The sequence below is a fragment of the Carcharhinus amblyrhynchos genome, chromosome 23 (genome assembly GCF_965287045.1).
Source record: "Carcharhinus amblyrhynchos chromosome 23, sCarAmb.v2.hapA, whole genome shotgun sequence".
Taxonomy (NCBI): Eukaryota; Metazoa; Chordata; class Chondrichthyes; order Carcharhiniformes; family Carcharhinidae; genus Carcharhinus; species Carcharhinus amblyrhynchos.
Window position 1 is genome coordinate 29,522,673 of NC_137346.1, and position 19,875 is coordinate 29,542,547.

The 19,875-nt window shown below is 41.7% G+C and overlaps 1 protein-coding gene across 5 annotated transcripts in view; it reads left to right on the plus strand.

The window, feature by feature from the left end:
* Positions 1 to 19,875, plus strand: part of auts2a (activator of transcription and developmental regulator AUTS2 a) — a 1,149,797-nt gene that overhangs the window by 555,135 nt on the left and 574,787 nt on the right. For all 5 annotated transcript variants that reach the window (XM_080210334.1, XM_080210338.1, XM_080210336.1 and 2 more), the window contains exon 5: positions 598 to 633. In XM_080210334.1, coding sequence (XP_080066460.1) covers positions 598 to 633 — 36 coding nt within the window. The remainder of the gene's footprint in view (positions 1 to 597; positions 634 to 19,875) is intronic.

Below are 19,875 nucleotides of genomic sequence, written 5' to 3' on the forward strand. Positions count from 1 at the left end.
GTTCAAGTAAGTACTGCAATTATTCCTTCAATATCTAAAGTGTTACTTTTCAAACATCTTGGCTAATGTTATTGAAAATGATCTAATTTTATTTGGCACAGCAGGACTAGCCTGCATGAATATATTGACCCACTGTGTCATATTCGACAATCAGAGAGTTTCTTTGGTCTCTTTTGAAGATCGACTTCTTTTACATAGTCACGGCGGCAGAGCGTGCCAGCCTTGGCTTGCTAACTTGAGACCATGCCACTGAATGTCAAGAGCCACAGAGGTCACCTGATACTAGTCTGTTCAGTCTCAGCACAAGGTAAAGATGCCATCATTACCCAGCTGCCTGTCATATAAATTGGCAATTACAGCGGCAGCAGAGATGTGGAGATCTGTAAATAGAGTGTTACCTCTCAATCCTGATGAGAGATGTGAGAAGAAAATGAGACCGTACAAGCTTGTTGCAAAACAGCTGACAAGGTTCCCCCTCCCCGGCCCTTCCCCCAACGCTGAAACTACCACGATGAAAGCACACGAGGGTTGCTAATGAACTCATGAGGATAGAATAATGTGGAATATGATCACTAATTTCTCTTTCTTCTCTTGCAGAGCTCGGCTCGTTCCAGTTTGGGAACTGGTTATTTTGTGAGTATACATGCAAATGTGCAATCATTATACATTTTCAGTTTTTAAGCCATTATCCATTTCAGTTGCTCGATATTAAAACAGGTACAAGTGAAAGAACTGGAACGGTCCTTGGGGACTACTACAGTAAATTTAATGCCGCTGGATTGGTAACTTGAGGGTCATGCAAGGATGCAAGGCATCCATTGCCTAATGAGGAAGGAATTGCAATTATATTGTCATTGTATTAACTTGCTGCTCCCCATTGGGAAGCCAGTGGCAAACAACATTGAAACTGTCAATGTCATTTCTGGAATAAAATCTCATTAACATGCAGAGTATATTGCACTGGATCTCCAAGTCTGTTCTTGTTATTCAGACTATTTGTTATTCAGCAGACTTTTTTTTTTAAAGAAACATATGCTACTAACATACTTCAGAAAACTGACAATGCTGAGTTGATTAAAAGGACTATTGCGGTATTAAGGGGTAAATTTTGCACAGTGAGCCTGTACTGGCCTGCAGCCTTTTTTTGACAGGTGTGTGAATCAGAGAAGATGGATCAACACAAGGGTGACAAGGTGCGCCAATTTCTTTGGTGCCCAGGCATCTTCTGTTAATGCTTAATAATTACAATTATGCAGTGAGACTGTAAATGATGTGCAAAAAAAAGTCCAGATTTCACAAACAGCCAACTAGCTGTTGACACTATTTTATGCCAAATGTGTTAAGGAAATTCTAACATCTCTTATGTAAAGATGCTACTGCAACATTAAAGGATGTCAGCACTTCTGATTCCGCATGCAGATTCTTAAATATCTGCCAGATACGCACATTTTGTTTTCAAAGTTTTATCGTTATATGGTTGAGGATTGGAAATTTTAACGAGCAGGAAGGAATCTTGACAATATGCTCAAAACAAGACAAATGCAGTGAACCTTTGGATAACAGTCTCAAGGAGCCATGCAAAAATGTATATTACATTGAAGATTTCTCTAATAGAGAGTATAGACAATTTGTGCTACATTAAAGGTCATGGCATATTAGAGCATGTAATGGTAAGGGGCTACTGTACCTTCAAAGATCATTATAAACAGATAAAGTTAATGGAAGAGCCATTATATTAACACTGGAATCCATTTGTGCTGAAAGTAATGAACAGAATAGCAATGGTCGTTATCCCTGTTGTTCTGACAGCCACACACTGTTTTGGAATACTTGCCAGTCTCCTGCTATAATAGATGATTTAGTGGAGTTATTAACTCCATATAACTAATGTTGCTTAATAATAACTTTGTTACCTGGAGTGGTTCATTTAAGAGCTTAAAATGTATGGTGTGTATCAAAGAAGATATTGCTTTTGGAACAGTAGTTAGTGCTGTTCTGTGATTTTTGGAGTGCGCCTTGATGACTGTATTATGTGACAAGCCAGAGGAAATGGCTTAATATTCCATTTTAACATGTAGAATTTCATCCAAAAATTTGTCATTCCAATGACTATTGACACAATGATAAATGGTTTATTTATTGGTTTGCTTTTATATGCATCTTCACTCGTAGTCAATTATAAAATAGAAAAGAAAACATTCAGAAGAATTTTATTATCTATCATATTAAACACATATTGGCCATATCGGTGAAGCCAGGTAGTCATAACCTATGAAGATCAGTCTGAGAAAAAGTCATTCAGCCATTTAAAGTGGATATTCGTAGAATGATAAATTGATGCAACACTGAAGAGACCACTGGTCCATCCTACCTGTGCTGATGGCTCATTGAAAGGCCTATCCAATCAGTCCCACTTCCTCACTGCTTCTTCATAGCCCAGCTGATCTTTCCTTGTCAGGTATTTATTCATTTCCTTTTTAAAATTCATTATTTTGTTTGCTTCTACCACTCTTTCAGGAGTCCATTCTGCTCACAATATCTCAGTATAAGATATGTTTTCACATGTCACCTTTGTTTTTGTTGCCAGTACTATGGATCTGTGTCCTCTGGTTACTGTTGTGTTTGCTTCACCCTTGCATTCATATTAAATACCTACCATGCATTAGAGATTGATTATTCAACTTGGATTTGTTAGTGAGGGCTGGCCACATATATGCAGCAACAGATCTTCTCTGGACAAGTGCTTTGTGCAGACTGAGACGCAGAGGATATAAGTCAAATGGTAAGTTCATTGTTTCCTTTACACTGGTACATCAAAAATATAGCCACGTCTCCGAACAGTATCTCACAACAGTTACCAACTCTTTTAGCAAGGGAAACAGTTTCTTCTTCTTGACTCAATCAAAACCCTTCAAGATGTTGAACACCACAAATCCCCCTTTAACTCGACCTGGTCAAAGGTAAACAAGCCAATTTCTGTAATCTCTCCATGTATTCTAAAGCCTTTCATCCTTAGTACAATTCTGGTAAATCCCTACTGCACAATCTCTGAGACCTTGACATTCTTTCTATAGGGTGGTGTCCAGAAATTGCTGCAGTTGGGACCCAACCAGCTTTTCGTAAAGGTTTAGCGTAACATCCTTGCTTTTGTATTCTATACCACTCCTTATAAAACCAAGGGTCCCCTATGTCTTTTTAACAACCTTTTCAACTTGCCCAGCTGTACTCACAGCCTTGAGTATGTAAACCCTCGGATCTGTCTCATCAGTTTTATGTTGCTTCGTGTCATTCCATCTCCCAAAGTGAATCACTACACTGCATCAAATTTCATCTGTCACGTGTCTCTCTCTTTTGCCAGTCTATCATCTCCTGAGACCTCTTCCTCTCCTTCACATTGTGCAATACAATACCACAATTGGCATTATCTGCCACTTTGAAACAGTGCCCAGTCTACTGAAATGCATGTCACCAATATATATCAACAGGAGTAGTGCTCCCCAAATGATCCATGAGGTCAGAGAAGCAATGGATGACCATTACTTTCTACTTTCTCTCCCTAGGTTTCACTGTACCTTTAATTCCATGGGTCTCAATGTTGCTAACAAGTCAACCAGCTTTTTGAAAGTTCCTACATACATCAATTACAATCCCCTCATCAACCATATCTGTTACTTCATCAAAGAACTTAATCAGTTAGATTGATTAGCTTCTAATTGTTGTGTTTATTCCTCTCCCATTTTTGAACAGTAACGTTATATTTGTAAACCCTGGTGGATGCCACTCCCATGTCTATGAACAATTGATAGGCTGGGACTAACAACCTCCACAATTTCCATATTTCCTTCCCTCAGCAACATAAGACGCAGCCACCTTGACCTGGTTGATTTTTTTGCTCTGAACCCCGGTGGTCTTTTCAATAAGGCATCGATTTTTATTCTACCCAATTTCTTAAGTACCACCTCTTTCACAGTGATATTGGCAACATCAACTTCTTTGTAATTTAAATAACTCATTTGGTACATCAGCCATATCCTCCGTTTCCACATGAATATCTCCTCTTTGTTCCTAATCGGCCCTACCCTCTTTGGCTACCCTTTTACTATTTATATGTTTGTAAAAGACTTTGAGATTCCCTTTATGCTGTCATCTAATCTATTTTCATCCGCATCTTTCCTCTTTCATTTGCCCCCTTTTTGTTTTTTTTTGTATTCCGTTTGGTTCTCTATTTAACTAGGAACTCAACATGTATCATGAGCCACATTCTTCTATTGCATTGAGTGAGCTTTGTGCAGTCATTCTATCACAGCCCTCCTCCCCGCCCTGCTCAGAGACCTAGGGTGGGATTTTCTGGCTGCGCTCACCCCAAGGCCATAACTTCCTGCCTGAGGTTAATGGATCTTTGTATGATCTGCCAAATTTTCGGTCCTGCTGCTACGATGCCAGTGGCAGGCGGGATGGGAAAATTCCATTCCTTTACTTAGATTCACAAAGCAAAATCCTAGTTTACAGCTTCTACCCAATGGTTACATCAGGGAGGTTTGCAGTACCCCAGTTTACACCACCCCAGTTGACGCCCTGTATATTCTGTTTGCTATTACAGTACTGATTTTGAGCACACATGGTTAGAAAGATTTGCATACAGCAGTGCTTCTTTTCATCGACAGAAACCCCATATATTGGATTGATGCTGTTGACTCGGGAACATGCAGTTGGGTTAAAATGAAATGTTCTGGCCTGAAGCGCTCAACCTTGGGGTTTCAATTCCCATTGAAATTTAAGAATGGGTGTTCAATATTGCAGTTCACACTCAGCCTAATGCCCAACTGGGTGTGCAGAAGAATCACTTCCCTCCGTAGTCACCCTCCCTTACGTTCCACAAAGCCGAGCTGTGCTTTTGATAGCTGAAATTAAATGAAGGCTACCGTAGAGAAGTAAGATTGTGCATCCCGCAGCAGGGAGATTGCATGAGACCATCGACCATGTGGTTTGATCCAACCCTACCCTTGATTTGTTGATCTAGTGTATGCCAATGCATGGTCACTTCTAACTCAGCACTATAAATAAGCAGTGAATATCAAACAATCAAAACACTCGTGTGACACCACTCCAGTTCCATGATTAGTGTTTTTTTCCCCATCTTGTGCACAGGCCCTAGTTTCTTCCTGGTGCTTTCCCACTCTCCTAAAGCCACTAAAACTACTCTATTACGTGACTGTGGAGGCCAGGTCACTGAATGTCTTTAAGACAGAGATAGATAGGTTCTCGATTAATAAGGCATTCAGGGGTATTGGGGAAAAGGCAGGAGGATGGGGACGAGAAAAATATCAGTCATGATTGAATGGCGGAGCAGACTTGTTGGGCTGAGTGGCCTAATTCTGCCCCTATATCTAATGGTTGCTAGCTGACTTCAGATATTTGGCTCAAATTCGCAAGTGAGCATGCCCAGTTCTGTTTATCAAGTTTCAGCTGGGGGAATCACGGTCAGAATGAAATAGCTGAATTGATGCCATTTGTGCACCACACTAAAACATTTGACTGATTCTTTACTTCATGCTGAATGTGGTATTGACTAAAATGGATAACATATTCACTTAGAAGTGAAGTATAATGAGATTTACTACCTGTTTGGACAGGATTGCAGTGGACTCTCCTTTATCCCATTTGGACCAAGCCAGGGGTAATTCCACATGCAGTAGAACTTACAAGAACACTTGTAGCCATGTACTTTTAGTTTTCAGTGCATTTTTTCAGTACTTAAAATTTGAAAGCGGTGATTCATTTTTAGCTGTGCTGTGAATAATACTTGCTGAAAGAGAATCTGAACAGGTATCATTATCTGTTAATTCACACGAAAGCCAACTATCATTTGAATGTTTGTAACTCTTCAGATTGAGAAGAGCTGTAAATGAGGGATTATGACAAGAAAGTAATGCAACAATACAAGCCTCTAAATGAATGACAGGGCTTCTTGAAAAGACTACAGAGTCATGTGACAGTCAGCAAGTCAAGTTCAAATTAATTATAAGGATTCATTTCAAAATAATCAAAAACAGTACATAAAAAAAAATTGAAGGCAGAGCAGAGAGCTCAGTAGGTATTGGAAGTAGATTGGCATCATTGCACCACCAACTATACTGGCAGGCCTAGTATGTTTACCTTGCAATCACCAAGGGATGCTGCCCCACATGGTTTAAGTTATCAGGATAAAAGCACTGGATAAAAGCAAATGACTGTGGATGGTGGAATCTGAAAATAAAAGAGAAAATGTTGGAAAATCTCAGCAGGTCTGGCAGCATCTGTAAGGAGAGAAAAGAGCTGATGTTTCGAGTCCAGATGACCCTTTGTCAAAGCTTGAAACGTTAGCTCTTTTTTTCCTTACAGATGCTGCCAAACCTGCTGAGATTTTCCAGCATTTTCTCTTTTGGTTTAACTTATCGAGGAGCCTGTTGCATAATGACACTATCTACTGTCAGGATATATGTAGCCAACCTGCACCATAGAAATGACATTGCCAGTGACAGTCATGGTCACTGCCGAGTGTCTTCCAGGTCAGTACGACCTACAGATTCAGCTGGAAGTTTTTACTCACACAGGTAACTGTCCTGTTTAATTTAAATAGTGAAAACAATGTAATATTCCACCCACCCCCATGTAGAATCATAAAACCCCTACACTGCAAATGGCGGCCATTTGGCCCATCGAGCCTGCATCCACAACATTCCCACCCATGCCGTATCCCCATAACCCCATGTAACCCCTCATATTTACTCTGCCCTGATACAAAGGGGCAATCTAACATGGCCAATCAACTTAACCCGCACATCTTTGGACTGTGGGAGGAAACCTGAGCACCCAGAGGAAACTGCACACATGCACGCAGAGAACACGCAAGCTCCACACAGCCACCTGAGGCCTGAATTGAACGCAGGTCCCTGGCACTGTGTTAACCACTGTGCCACCATGCTGAAGATCCTGTGATGTTTAGGTGAATTGCAGCCATTTCTAGGGAATCCTTTAAGGTTGAACTTGCACATTTGATAATTTAGACATTTGAGTGGGAGGTGGGTGATATAGTCAAACTCAGTCTGAAGTCAGTAGTGGCCTTCAATGTTTTGTCCTAGGTTTGATCATGGCACCTTGCAGCATATGTGCCTCATACCACTTAAATGGCATACTTTTCTGCTATTGCTATTTATATAATAAATGCTTCTTGCTCAGGGCAGTAGACCAGTGAAAAACTTCGTACCCCAACTTCTCTTACACGTATACACACAGTGGAAATGTAATCTCGGAGGAGTTTAAACCATTTTAGCTCTATAACTGGGTTCAAACTGGCTTTGATAAATTGGTTTTGAGCTAACTAATTCTCAGTGGAATCTGTTCAAAACTATCCAGCACGCTTCAGTCTAGTCTCTCCTAATCGTGGCTGAATTTGTCTCTCTTTACATTCTCCCCCACCCCAGCAACAGGATTGCTGGACTATACAAAGGAAGTATTGTGTCTCTCAGTCGCTGTATTAGAAATATCAACATGTCAAGCAACCTATTGTTCCCACTTCAAAAAAAAACCTTCTGATACTATTTAGGAAAAACTTTATTCTGGTTTTGCAAATTGTTGGAAGCAGTTAAAGAAATTTTTTGCAATGAAGGATAAGTTACTTTGGAGATCAGCCGATTTACCACACAATCCACATTCTCTTATTAACGTACATGGAAAAAATAAAAAGCAGCTGTGCTTTGCTAGTTATTCTTTTAACAAAATGTGTACAGAGATTTATTGAAAACATATTTTGGACAAATGGATTTAGAGACTGATCCCAAGCTATAGAATTCTCCTTTCCGTCATTCCAAAATATAAATGGTCACTTGGAAAGGTTCCATGCCATTTGTTCCAAATAAGTGTTACTCAATATCAAGCACTGAAGATGGCCCTTTATTGAGTGGTTAACACTCGGTTCCTGATCTTTTGAATACAGGGTCAGCCCTAGCACCAGCTAATACTTACAGACTTGTGCTGTGTTTGTTGATAGTTGACTATTCTCTTTGTTCGGATTGCCTTAACTCAGGAGAGGGATTGCAGTCTTTCAGCCAACTGCCCATGTTTGAAGAAGAAACGTTTGGGTAGCAGTCAGGGTATTCCAACAACAGCACTCCAGAGACTAAAAGGTGAAAAATCATCATAGGTGTTGAAGGAGAGGTACCTCAAATCCCGGCCGTGAGATGCGCACTTAGTCTGCCACGTTAATGACAAACGTTTGCAATGACCATGAAGCCTAACAGCTTGGAAACTGAGGGATGACACTTCCATTGAATGTTGCTGCGTATTCACCATTCACTGAAAAGTGCAAATGCCGCCCTCAACCTATTGTAGAAGGCCAGACCATTCCTGCAATACGTTCTGGCACTGTGTTTGCCTGGAGTTCAGCCAAGTGGGGGCAACAAAGGTTATGCAGGAAAACGTTGGTAAATGTGAGGTCATGCATTTTGGCAGCAAAATGGACTATTACTTAAATGGTAAAAAATTGCAGCACGCTGCTGTGCAGAGGGACCTGGGTGTCCTGGGGCATGAATCGCAAAAAGTTGGTTTGCAGGTAACAGCAGTTAATTAAAAAGGCAAACGGAATTTTGTCCTTCATCGCTAGAGGGATGGAGTTTGAAAACAGCAAGGTAATGTTGCAGCTGTGTAAGGTGCTGATGAGATCACACCTGGAGTATTGTGAACAGTTTTGGTCTCCTTATTTGAGAAAGGATATACTGGCACTGGAGTGGGTGAAGAGGAGATTCACCAAGTTGATTCCAGAGGTGAGAGGGTTGGCTTATGAAGAAAGGCTGAGTAGACTGGGAATATACTCATTGGAATTTAGGAGAATGAGTGGGAATCTTATAGAAACAGATAAAATTATGAAGGAAATACATAAGCAGGGAGGTTGTTTCTACTGGTGGGTGAAACAAGAACTAGGAGGCATGGCCTCAAAATACTGGGGGACCAGATTTAGGACTGAGTTGAGGGGGAAACTTTTCACTCAATGGGTTGTGAATCTGTGGAATTCCCTGCCAAATGAAGCAGTTGAGGCTACCTCATTGAATGTTTTTATGACAAGAATAGATACATTTTTGAACAGTAAAGGAATTGAGGGTTATGGTGAGAGGGCGGGTACCTGGAACTGAGTTCACGAAAAGATCAGCCACGATCTTATTGAATGGCGGAGCAGGCTCGAGGGGCTAGATGACCTACTCCTGCTCCTAGTTCTTATGTTCTTAAAATGCAACACCTGGGAAATGCAGCCAAACTTGTCGCCTTTTTTAAAAAAATCTGGAATTTCCTCTGTTAACCTCCATGCTTCCTTAGTCGTCTCATCTCCTTTGAGAATCTCAAATCTGTTTAAAAACCTACCTCTTTTTCCAAGCTTTTGTCTTCTATTTGGGGTGGTGCATTGGTTAGCACTGCTGCTTCACAGCACCAGGGATCCAGGTTCAGTTCTGGCCTCAGGTCACTCTGTGTTTGGAGTTTGCACATTTTGCGGGTGCTCCGGTTTCCTCCCACAGTCCAAACGTGTGCGGATTAGGTTGATTGGCCGTGTTAAATTAACCCGAGTGTCAGGGGGATTAGCAGGGTAAATATGAGGGGTTGTAGGAATAGGGCTTGAGTGGGAATGTGATGGGTGCAGACTCGATGGGCCGAATGGCCTCCTTCTGTAATGTAGAGACTGTATGATTCTAATATCTCCTTATGTGGCTCAATGTCAAATTGGTTTTGTTAGCACTCCCACCAAGCAGCTGCAGATGTTTTAATACATTAGTTTAAAAGTTTATTTATTAGTGTCACAAGTAGGCTCACATTATTCCCTATCCGTGTAATCCCCTCCATTCTTATGATACGCGTAGTCCAATTTCAGCCTCGGGTATCCTGGGCTTTATCCTGACTGCAGTGTCTTCAGTTTGCCAAGTGCAGGAATTCCCTCCTTGAAACCTCAACTTCCTCGTTTAGTTTAAAGTTTATTTATTAGTGTCACAAGCAGGCTTACATTAACACTCCAATTAAGTTACAGTGAAAATCACCTAGTAACCCCACTCCGGTGCCTGTTCGGGTACACTGAGGGAGAATTTACCCTGGCCAATGTACCTAACCAGTACGTCTTTCAGACTGTGGGAGGAAACCGGAGCACCCGGAGAAAACCGACGCAGACACAGGGAGAACATGCAGACTCTGCACAGGCAGTGACCCAAGGCCGGGAATTGAACCCAGGACCCTGGCGCTGTGAAGCAGCAGTGCTAACCACTGTGCCACCATGCCACTCCCTTAATAGCACTTAATGAGGGCAAATTGTAGAATGTAAAAACACATGTAAACATAGAAAGTATCCATGTTGTCCAATTGAACAGCTGCAGGAGTTGTGAGTGGGGAGACAGAGTGGGGTGAAGCGATAACACAACTCTGGAATTGGCAAAACAAATGTGGGTATGCAAAATTGATTCTTTGAGAAAATGACAGAACAGCGCAGCACTTGACCTCCGACTTGATGTCTTGCAATGTAGAGGTGCTCCACAAGGAGTACTCAGAGTGAGTCGCCATGTTTGAAAGTGTGGAATGCCTTTTTCAGAAGGCGGTGCGCAGTTACCGCTGGATTGAATGCTGTGGCAAGGACTTTCAGAAAGCAGGAACTGCAACAAGAGAAGGGGTGACACTTTTAGGAAATCTGCTATGTTTTTTGTCTTTTTTAGGCAGGGAACACAGAGGGGAAAGTTTGGTGGGAGGTTTGCATGCCCAGCATGCAGCCCAAAATATTTTGCTTCTGCTTGACTTGGTGCGCACACCTCCACAACCTAAAAGATGCACTGCAGCAGCTCACCGAGGTCCTCTGCGGCTTTTACCACAGGGAAGAAAGAGCGGCAATGCCATAGAAATGTGGCATCTCTGGTCTCCCTCCTGAGTCACACACACCACCTTAACTTGCATGAACATTGTTATTCTTTTGTTGTTGCTGTGTAGTTATCACGAGTTTCCTATCAAAACCTGAGCATCGTCATTGCAAGTACAGCAGTTCAAAAAGAAAAGGCACATCCACCTTCTTTCAGGTAGACAATAAGTATAACTTTGCTGTCATTGCCCGTCTTGAGAAGGAATGGAAAATTGAACATCGTTCTCTAAGTGAGTGATAGCTTAAATCTAACCTGCTTCATGCCCTGATGTTTTCCTTCGTTTGATACATCGCGGAGTTATAGTACTGCTGCTCGTGAATGGTTAGTACGGCTAATACCCTGCCTCTTTTTGGCTAATACCTAAAGCTGAAAGCATGAACTCCTCTTATTTTTTTCCTGAACTAACTCCCAAGATCTGACTTTAATTACATTGCCAGTTATTTCATTCAATATCCTTTAGAATCTTGGTTATATTACATTCAGATGTTACAACAAAGTCCAGGATACATTCCCTCCTTATAGAGTTCATAATATTTCAGTAATGCTTCACCTTTTATTATTTCATTGCAATCCCTTTCATTTGATCGATCATGGTACAACTTCCTTTTCACCCCACTCTGCAGAATGCAGAGACACGGGCAGAAATGTGATATGAATGAAGCAAAGTTGAGCATTGAGATTTTGTGCAAAAACAGATGAGGAGATTGCAAAGGAGATGGTGACCGAGAGGAACTAAATCTCAATATAATGGGGGAGGCAATGGCCTGGTGGTGTTATCACGAGAGGATTAATCCAGAAACTAAGCTCATGTTCAGGTTTGAATCCCACCATGGGCAGATGGTGGAATTTGAATTTGATTAAACAAAAATTTTGAATTAAGAATCTACTAATGATCATGAAACCATTGTTGATTGTTGGAAAAACCCATCTGGTTCGTGAATGTCCTTTAGGGAAGGAAATCTGCCATCCTTACTTGATCTGGCCTACATGTAACTCCAAAGGCACAGCAATGTCGTTGACTCTCAACTGTGCTCTTGGGCAACTATGGGCAATAAATTTTGGCCTGTTAGTGTCATCCAAGTCCCACAAATGAATAAAGAAGGTAGTGGGGGGGAGGGGGAGTAATGACATGAAGTAATGACATGAAAAAGGGTCAACAGAGGGGCTGTAAAAAGGTCCACTTTCAAATTGAGTGGTCGTCTGCAAAGTCCAAAGGTGCCATGATGCACCAAGATAATCTTAAAGGTGAAAAGTAGCAGCAGGGTTTGCTATTTGTGTGATGTAGGGAGTGCAAACTATAGATTTTATTTGGGACAGATTAAACAGAAAAATAAATGTTCGGCGCATGAATCATGTACTGCTTTTTGTTGTGGGTGACGCATAATATTTTATAATCTTGAGGTTTTAACAATGAAGGAGTGATTTTTGTTTAAGATGTCTCTGTTTTGAAGTTGATGTGTAAGGGAGCAGGAATCCGATGAATGAATGTGTTTCCTGTATGTCAAATGTATAACAACAGAAGAATTGAATTACATATTTGGTTAAAAGTTGAGAAGAGAGAACAATCTAACGAGCATTAAACCTGCACAAGCCTACATTCCCACCCTTTTGTTAATATTCATTGTGCTCTCGGAATAAGTCAGTCCTGGAAAAGATGTTATTTAAATCTTCGAGCTAATGGAGATGAGAAGCAATTGTATTTTTAAAAATCTTGTTTTTTTGTCCATAAATGACAGGCGGCATGATGGCACAGTGGTTAACATTGCTGCCTCACAGTGCAAGAGAGCTGTGTTCAATTCCGGCCTTGGGTCACTGTCTGTGTGGTGTTTGTACAATCTTCCTGTGTTTGCGTACTTTTTTTCCAGGTGCTCCAGTTTCCTCCTACAGTCCGAAGATGCGCGAGTTAGGTGGATTGGCTCTGCTAAGTTGCTCCTTACTGTCCCAATATGTACAGGTTAGACCGATTAGCAGAATAAATATGTGCATTATGGGGATAGAGTGGGGTAGAGGGCCTGGTAAGACACTCTATCAGAGAGTCAGTGCAGACTCGATGGGCCAAGTTACCTCCTTCTGCATCGTAGGGATTCTGTGATGACATCAATTCTCCACACCAGCTAAGGGCTCGCCGTGTAAAATAAAATACTGCAGATGCTGAAAACGTGAAATAAAAGCAGAAAATTCTGGAAATATTCAGCATGACAGACAGCACTGTGGAGAGAGGGAAACTGAGTTAACATTTCAGGTCAACAATTTTCTTCAGAACTAGAAACAAATTAGAGACCCAACTGGTTTTAAGCAATTGCAAAAGCTGGGGCAGTGGGAGAAATGAACAAAAAAGGAGGGAAGGCCTGTGAATGGTGGAAAGTAATCGGCAAAATTTATTCTGTCATCTTAATGGACAAGACAACCTCTTCAAAAGAACTTAATTTTCAAAGAAAAAAGGAAGCTGTGATGTTTTAAGATACTTGTTGAAAATTCAAGTCGTAAAGGGCTGGATTTTCCTTGTGGAACCCTGAATCCTACCATCAGACTCAAATAGGTGTCAGACGCCCACCTGCATTGTGTGGGGAAATGGAGGCTCAATATAACATTCCCTGGAGCAGCCAATTAATGACCAGAAGATGGGTTTGCTGTCCAGTTAAGGATGTTGGGTATACACTGGGCACTGGCAGGCCGATCAGAGACCTTATGGCTTAAAAACAGGAGTAGGGTGCCAGGGGAGGTAAGTGAGGGCAATGGTGCTTCACAATGGAGGCACTCTGTCTAAACTTTAAATCTGAAATAAAATTGGGCCTTGCAACAGGAGCACTCTGTTTGGGGAGGGAGGTCAATGGGAACCCCTATGCAGGGCAGCCTATGGCTGCAACTGCTGCTCTACCTTTTTAAAGTACAAGTTTATTAGTCACAAGTAGGCTTACATTCACATCACGATGAAGTTACTGTGAAAGTCCCCTGGCCGCCACACTCCGCTGCCTATTTGGGTACACTAAGGGAGAATTTAGCATGGCCAATTCATTTAACCTGCACATCTTTTGGACTGTGGGAGGAATCTGGAGCACCTGGAGGAAATCCACGCAGACACAGGGAGAAGTGCAAACTCCACTAACACAGTGACCCAAGCTGGGAATCGAACCTGGGTCCCTGGCGCTATGAGGCAGCAGTGCTCGCCACTGTGCCACCCCTGCAGGCAGACAGGAAGGGCCTCTGAGCCAACTGAGAGCAATCTGCCAACTGGAATCTGCTATTGGGCAGCTAACCTGGCCCCTGCCTCCTCTGGGAATCTGGATGCTGACAGCAAAATTCTCAAGTGGCTGCTAATTATTTTAATTGGCTACCTAATTAGGAAAGACAGACAGAATGACAAAGGTTGCCCTGATAGTAACAGATGACATAAGGGCATTAATGAGAAAGGATCTGCCCTCAGAAGTAGAGTCAGTATGAATGGAAATTATGAATAGCAAAAGTCAGAAAACACTGGTGGGAATAGTTTATAGTCTTCTAACAGTAACAATGTCATTGGGCAGAGCATTAAATGAAAAAATATTGGAGCTTGTATCAAATAATTGTGGGGGATTTTAGTCTTCATATTGACTGGGATAATCAAATTGGCAAGAGTGGTGTAGAGATGAGTTAGCAGAGTATTTCTGTGAGTATTTTGGAACAAAGAGAAAGCAAGACGTACTTTGGTACGAAGCAGAAGAACAGTCACCACCTCTTCCAAAGACCTTCAAAAACATTGAGAGTCTGCAGGAAGAAACGCGATGTGTTGTAATGACTTCATTGAGGCCCATGAGGTTGGCCTCCCTAGTTGAGGTTATAATTGCCTGCCCAATCAGGTAGCCTCATCTGTATATTAAACTGGGAGTGTAATTCTGACTGTATACCAGAAGCACCCTGAGTGGAATAGCGTTTACAAATAAAGGGAATCTGTTGAAGAGACATTGGCCTCTGAGGGGTTATTTCATGATAGGAGTTCTGGATCTGATTTGAGCTAAAGGCATATTCGAGGGTCTGTAACAAAGGTAAAATGGGAACTGTGGAACTAACGAAACTAAAATCCGACAATCCCTGACACCTGATTGTTGAGTAAAGGGTTAATCTTTATGTTAATTAGGCAGTGATGTTAATGATGATGTAGGCATGATGCATGACATCAGATCTGATGACTCTGATGGAGCTAGTCGTACAGTAGTCTGCGTAAAGTGAGTTCTATTTTGCACCATGCTATTGTGTTCAAGCTACAGGGCCTCTAATTAGCCCTCCAGCTCAGAGAGCACACCCACCTTTTTGAAATGCAACCCATGTCTAAGTCACTCATTGGGTAAGAGGATCCTCATTCAGCTCAAAGCCAACATGAATCACAGGACAATGATCCAAGCCAATAGCAGAAGGAGTAGCTTAGGATAATCGATGCCACAGATTTGAAAAGGGCAAGAGAGCCGAGGATTTAAAACAGATGTCTGACTTTGCAAAGAAGAAAGACGAAAACAAGGCATACTTTGATAGGATGCAGAAAGTGAACCAGTGCATTACTTGACCAGTCACTACCCCTCCCAGAAGCCTTCAAAAACATTGAGGGTCCGCAACAAGAACAACAGTGGGAGCTCTAACCACCCAGTTTGCAAGATACCGAACAGCCTTTTGCTTACAGAAGGAGATACAGAATATCAGGTCAGTACCCTTTTGTATGCAATTAGACCCATAGCAGATAAGGTCCTGGCAAAAAATGAAGCTGAGCAGGCCTTGGCATCCTACTAGAAATATTGAGGATATTTGATACCACCTTCAACTTCAAGGTGAAACTGGTAATTGGCTGAGAGGCCAACAGCCTTGAGTTCTAAAGGAGATAGCTGCAGAGATGGTGAATATGCTGGCTGTGATGTTCCAGAACTTCTGAGATTCAAGATTGGTCCCATCAGATTGGAAGTTGGCAAATGTTACGCTGCTTTTCAAGAAAGGAAAGAGAAAATAGTGAACTACAGGCCAGTTGGCCTAACATCAGTTGTTGGGAAAATGCTGGAATGTATTATTAAGACAGTCCTAGCAATGCACTCAAAATTCACACTCCGGTTTCAACTGTGAACAGACGAACGCATTTTCAGCGTCAATTCTTCGACCATTTAATACTTTGGCCTCCCAACACGAGCCTTTTCCCAAAACCTCAGCAAGAATGTTTGCACATCAATACTGCCAGTGTTTTGTTCAGAAATATGACTTTTCTAATCATTTGTATACCTTCCATTTTTCTGCTGACTCAGTCTTGCTCTAACTGGTGAGCAATTAGGTTGCACACTCTTCCATCATCTGTAGCACTGCTGCTACCCAGGGAGCAGCAAAGGGAAGAGCATGACCACAGGCTGAGGTTTGCGTGATTACCTTTTTCATCCATGCTGCAAAGCCACATTTGCGAATCTGCGAAACTCATTGCACCGACATCAATAGATGTGTCATGTTAATATAAAAATGAACGGTCACTTATCATCTGTATCGTTAGCTGGCTGTCAGAGATGGCAGCTCCAGAATTTCCTCTGACAATCACAGCAGTGTGGAGTAAGTTCTGTTTTCGTGCCACCGAGGTTTTTGCACATTACATTTTTAGAGTAGAATAAAGCCAATTTGAAGCTGATAATGGAGATAGACTCGGACAATTTTGTTGTGACAATCTAAGAGCTCTTCTGATACCCAATTGTTGTCGAGTGCCGCGCAAATGTCAGCCCAGAGGTCTCTGGATAACAATAGACGTTTTCCCATGTGATATACTTAATACAAAGTTAATGTTTTGAATTTTACACAGTTAATATCCAACCAATAGCTCTGTAGTTTTGTTTAGACAGAAGATGGATTAGATACCAAATGGGGCCTGGCTCTAACTCTGGAAGTAGGCAGGTTTTGAATGTTAATTTTAAGTTTGTTTTTTTAGTGTCACAAGTAGGCTTACATTAACACTGCAATGGGGTTACTGTGAAAATCCTCTAGTCGCCACACTCTGACGCCTTTTTGGGTACACTGAGGGAGAATTTAGCATGGTCAATCCACCTAACCAGTCTTTCAGACTGTGGGAGGAAACTTGTGTAGATATAGAGAGGACGTGCAGTCTACGCATAGACAGTGACCCAAGCCAGGAATCGAACCTGGGTCTTTGGCGCTTTGAGACAGCAGTGCTAACCATGGTGTCACCATGCCTCCCCATATTAGATCCCTAGACTTTGTATTGGGGCTCGTGCTTAGGAGAGGAGGATGGTGTAGGACCCGACTGTAAACTGAAGTGAAAGGGTAGCAAGTTGAATGGACCGCTTAGTTCCTGTCTCCTTGCAGAGTGGAGCTTCAAGTCCATTCCAAAATTGATCCAATATTTCTAAAAAGAAGTATATCCATAGCATATTAAACAACAACCTTGCATAGAACATTCATTTCCTGTCATTATCACACTTCTTGTAACACCTTCACTTATCACACTTTATTGAAAGCACTCTTATTGCTGCAGAGTCATATATCCTGTGGCTCAGGAGATCTGTTAGTATATATTAGATATAAAATGATATAAATACCTTTTCATATGCTACTAGATGCTTTCAATAACCTAGCACTACATTTTGTATATTAATGTAGATGGCCTGTTTTTTTTTCTACATTGCTGGTGAAGAAGGAATGGTGTTAAAAATAATGAAAGGTTAATCTGAATCAGAAGTCTAAGGTTTTAAGGCTTCAGGCATCATAAATTGATTTTTCCAAAGGACTTAATAGCTGCTTATAACACTGCTGAAACATGCACTTAGTAGGGTATTGATTTTGAGTCTATGAATTACATTGGGTGCTACAGATGGCTTGTAAATTTTTCTATTGCTCCTTACATTTAATAAGGAGTGGATTCCAAGGATCCAGTTATTCGTCTACCAGTGCTCAGACAGCATGAGACATTTTCACAATCATTTCTATTAAACAGCTTTGTATTTTCTTATGTTTTATTACATGTAACATATAATCCATTCAATTGTTTGGTCTCTAACATCACAGGCTTGTATTACCATGTCTAAACATTGCTTCAAGCCCACAGCAAAGGGTTTAATGGATGCAGTCTACATGTGGAAAATCTCTTTCTTCATGTCGAGCCCCCAGCACGTTTTAACACACACATGGACTTTCGCCTGCTGCAAATGAATATCACTTGGTAAGTTTACGAGGCCAGCTCACCCCCTGACCGCCAAAGTAAATGAGCGTTCAGCTACACCAGCACGCATTATACCCACCAAACCCTGCTCCCTGTGCCTCCTCTCGCTTTGACACATCTTTATGCTCACAGTTGTGGAAATGTAAATGGACAGTATGATTGGGTTCGGTCACACAGTCCCCCCAGGCAGATGCCAATCAAAAATTAAATAACCGTAAAAAAATTTTCTCTCTCAGATCTGCTCAGGATTCACCTGTCTTATTAACCCCTTTCAACGTAACACATTTTTTTATTCAGATCTAACAAGTGAAAAGGACACAGACATGATTGAGAGTGAAATCTGGGTTGTTCAGTTTAAAGATGTGTATCAATTTGTGTAGAAACCTGGGTTGATTCTGCCAAAACTAATTGGCAGTTTGTTTTTTTTTCAGAAAGTACCAGGGCTTCTCGTGCTTTAATGCTGTTTTGTCTCAGGCATTTGAATTTTGGTCAAAATTTTGACTTTTTCAAGACAGTAAGAGTAGGCTATGCATCATTTGTAGAGCTAAGAGTTATTCCTATCCATCCCATGACCACTAATCCCTTTTCATCTGAAGATGACAATTTTTCTCCAATTCTCATGTGCAACACTGGGGGATCGTTCCAAAGCAAACCTGCGCTTCACTTCAAAATCTCACGGCGTTTTGCATGGTATTGATAGTGGGAAATAACGACAGGACGGGCTCATCGGTATAGGTCTTCTTTAGGACTGTTGCTGAAATTCCCTGAGGACAAGAGGAACAGAAATTTTTAACTCGCACACAGTCTCCCAGATTTGCAATCAGTTACGACTGTTGCTTTCACTTGTATTTGTAAGATGCATGCTGATTCTGACTGTGTTGACATATTTTGGTACTGCCTTCAAAATGAATCCATTGGATTCTTCAAACTCTCCAGGTCTTTGCTCTCCAATAGTTTTGCAACCTTCTCCAGCCTTCCCACTCTGCTCTACTGCATGTCAAGTCCATTGGTGGAGACCACTTTCACCACTGTGCCCCTGCAGTTGGTAATTTACTTCCAATTACGGCTTTGGGTTTAGAAGTCTCTTCTAAATTTAACTCATTGACCTTGCCATTAACCATCCTCCAGTAATTCCTCTCAATTTCTGTTCAGTGTGCAATGTTGCTATTGTAAAGTTGCTTGGGATGTTTTGTTACCTAAAAGGCACTATATATGTTTTATTTATTTGTGGAACATGGACGTCACTGGCTGGCCAGCACTTATTGCCCACCCCTAATTCCCCGAGGGCATTTAGGCGACGTGGTGGCACAGTGGTTAGCACTGTTATTGCACAGCGCCAGGGACCTGGGTTAGATTTCCTCCTTGGGTCACTGTCTGTGTCGAGTTTGCATGTTCTACCTGTGTCTGTGTGGGTTTTCTCCCACTGTCCAAAGATGTGCGGATTAGGTGGATTAGCCATGCTAAATTGCCCCTTAGTATCAGGAGGACTAGTTAGGGTAAATGTTGTGGGGATAGAGCGGAGGTGGGATTGTGGTCGCTACAAACTGAATGGGCCCTTTGGCCCCCTTCTGCAGGTTCTCTGATTCTGTGATTTGAGAATCAGCCACATTGCTGTGGCTCAAGTCACATGTAGGCCAGAGCAGGTAAAGACAGCAGATTTCCTGCCCTGAAGGACATTAGTGAACCAGACGTGTTTTTCAAACAATCAACAATGGTTTCATGGCCATCAGTAGATTCTTAATTCCAGAATATTTTTTATTGAATTCAGATTCCCCCATCTGCCAGAAC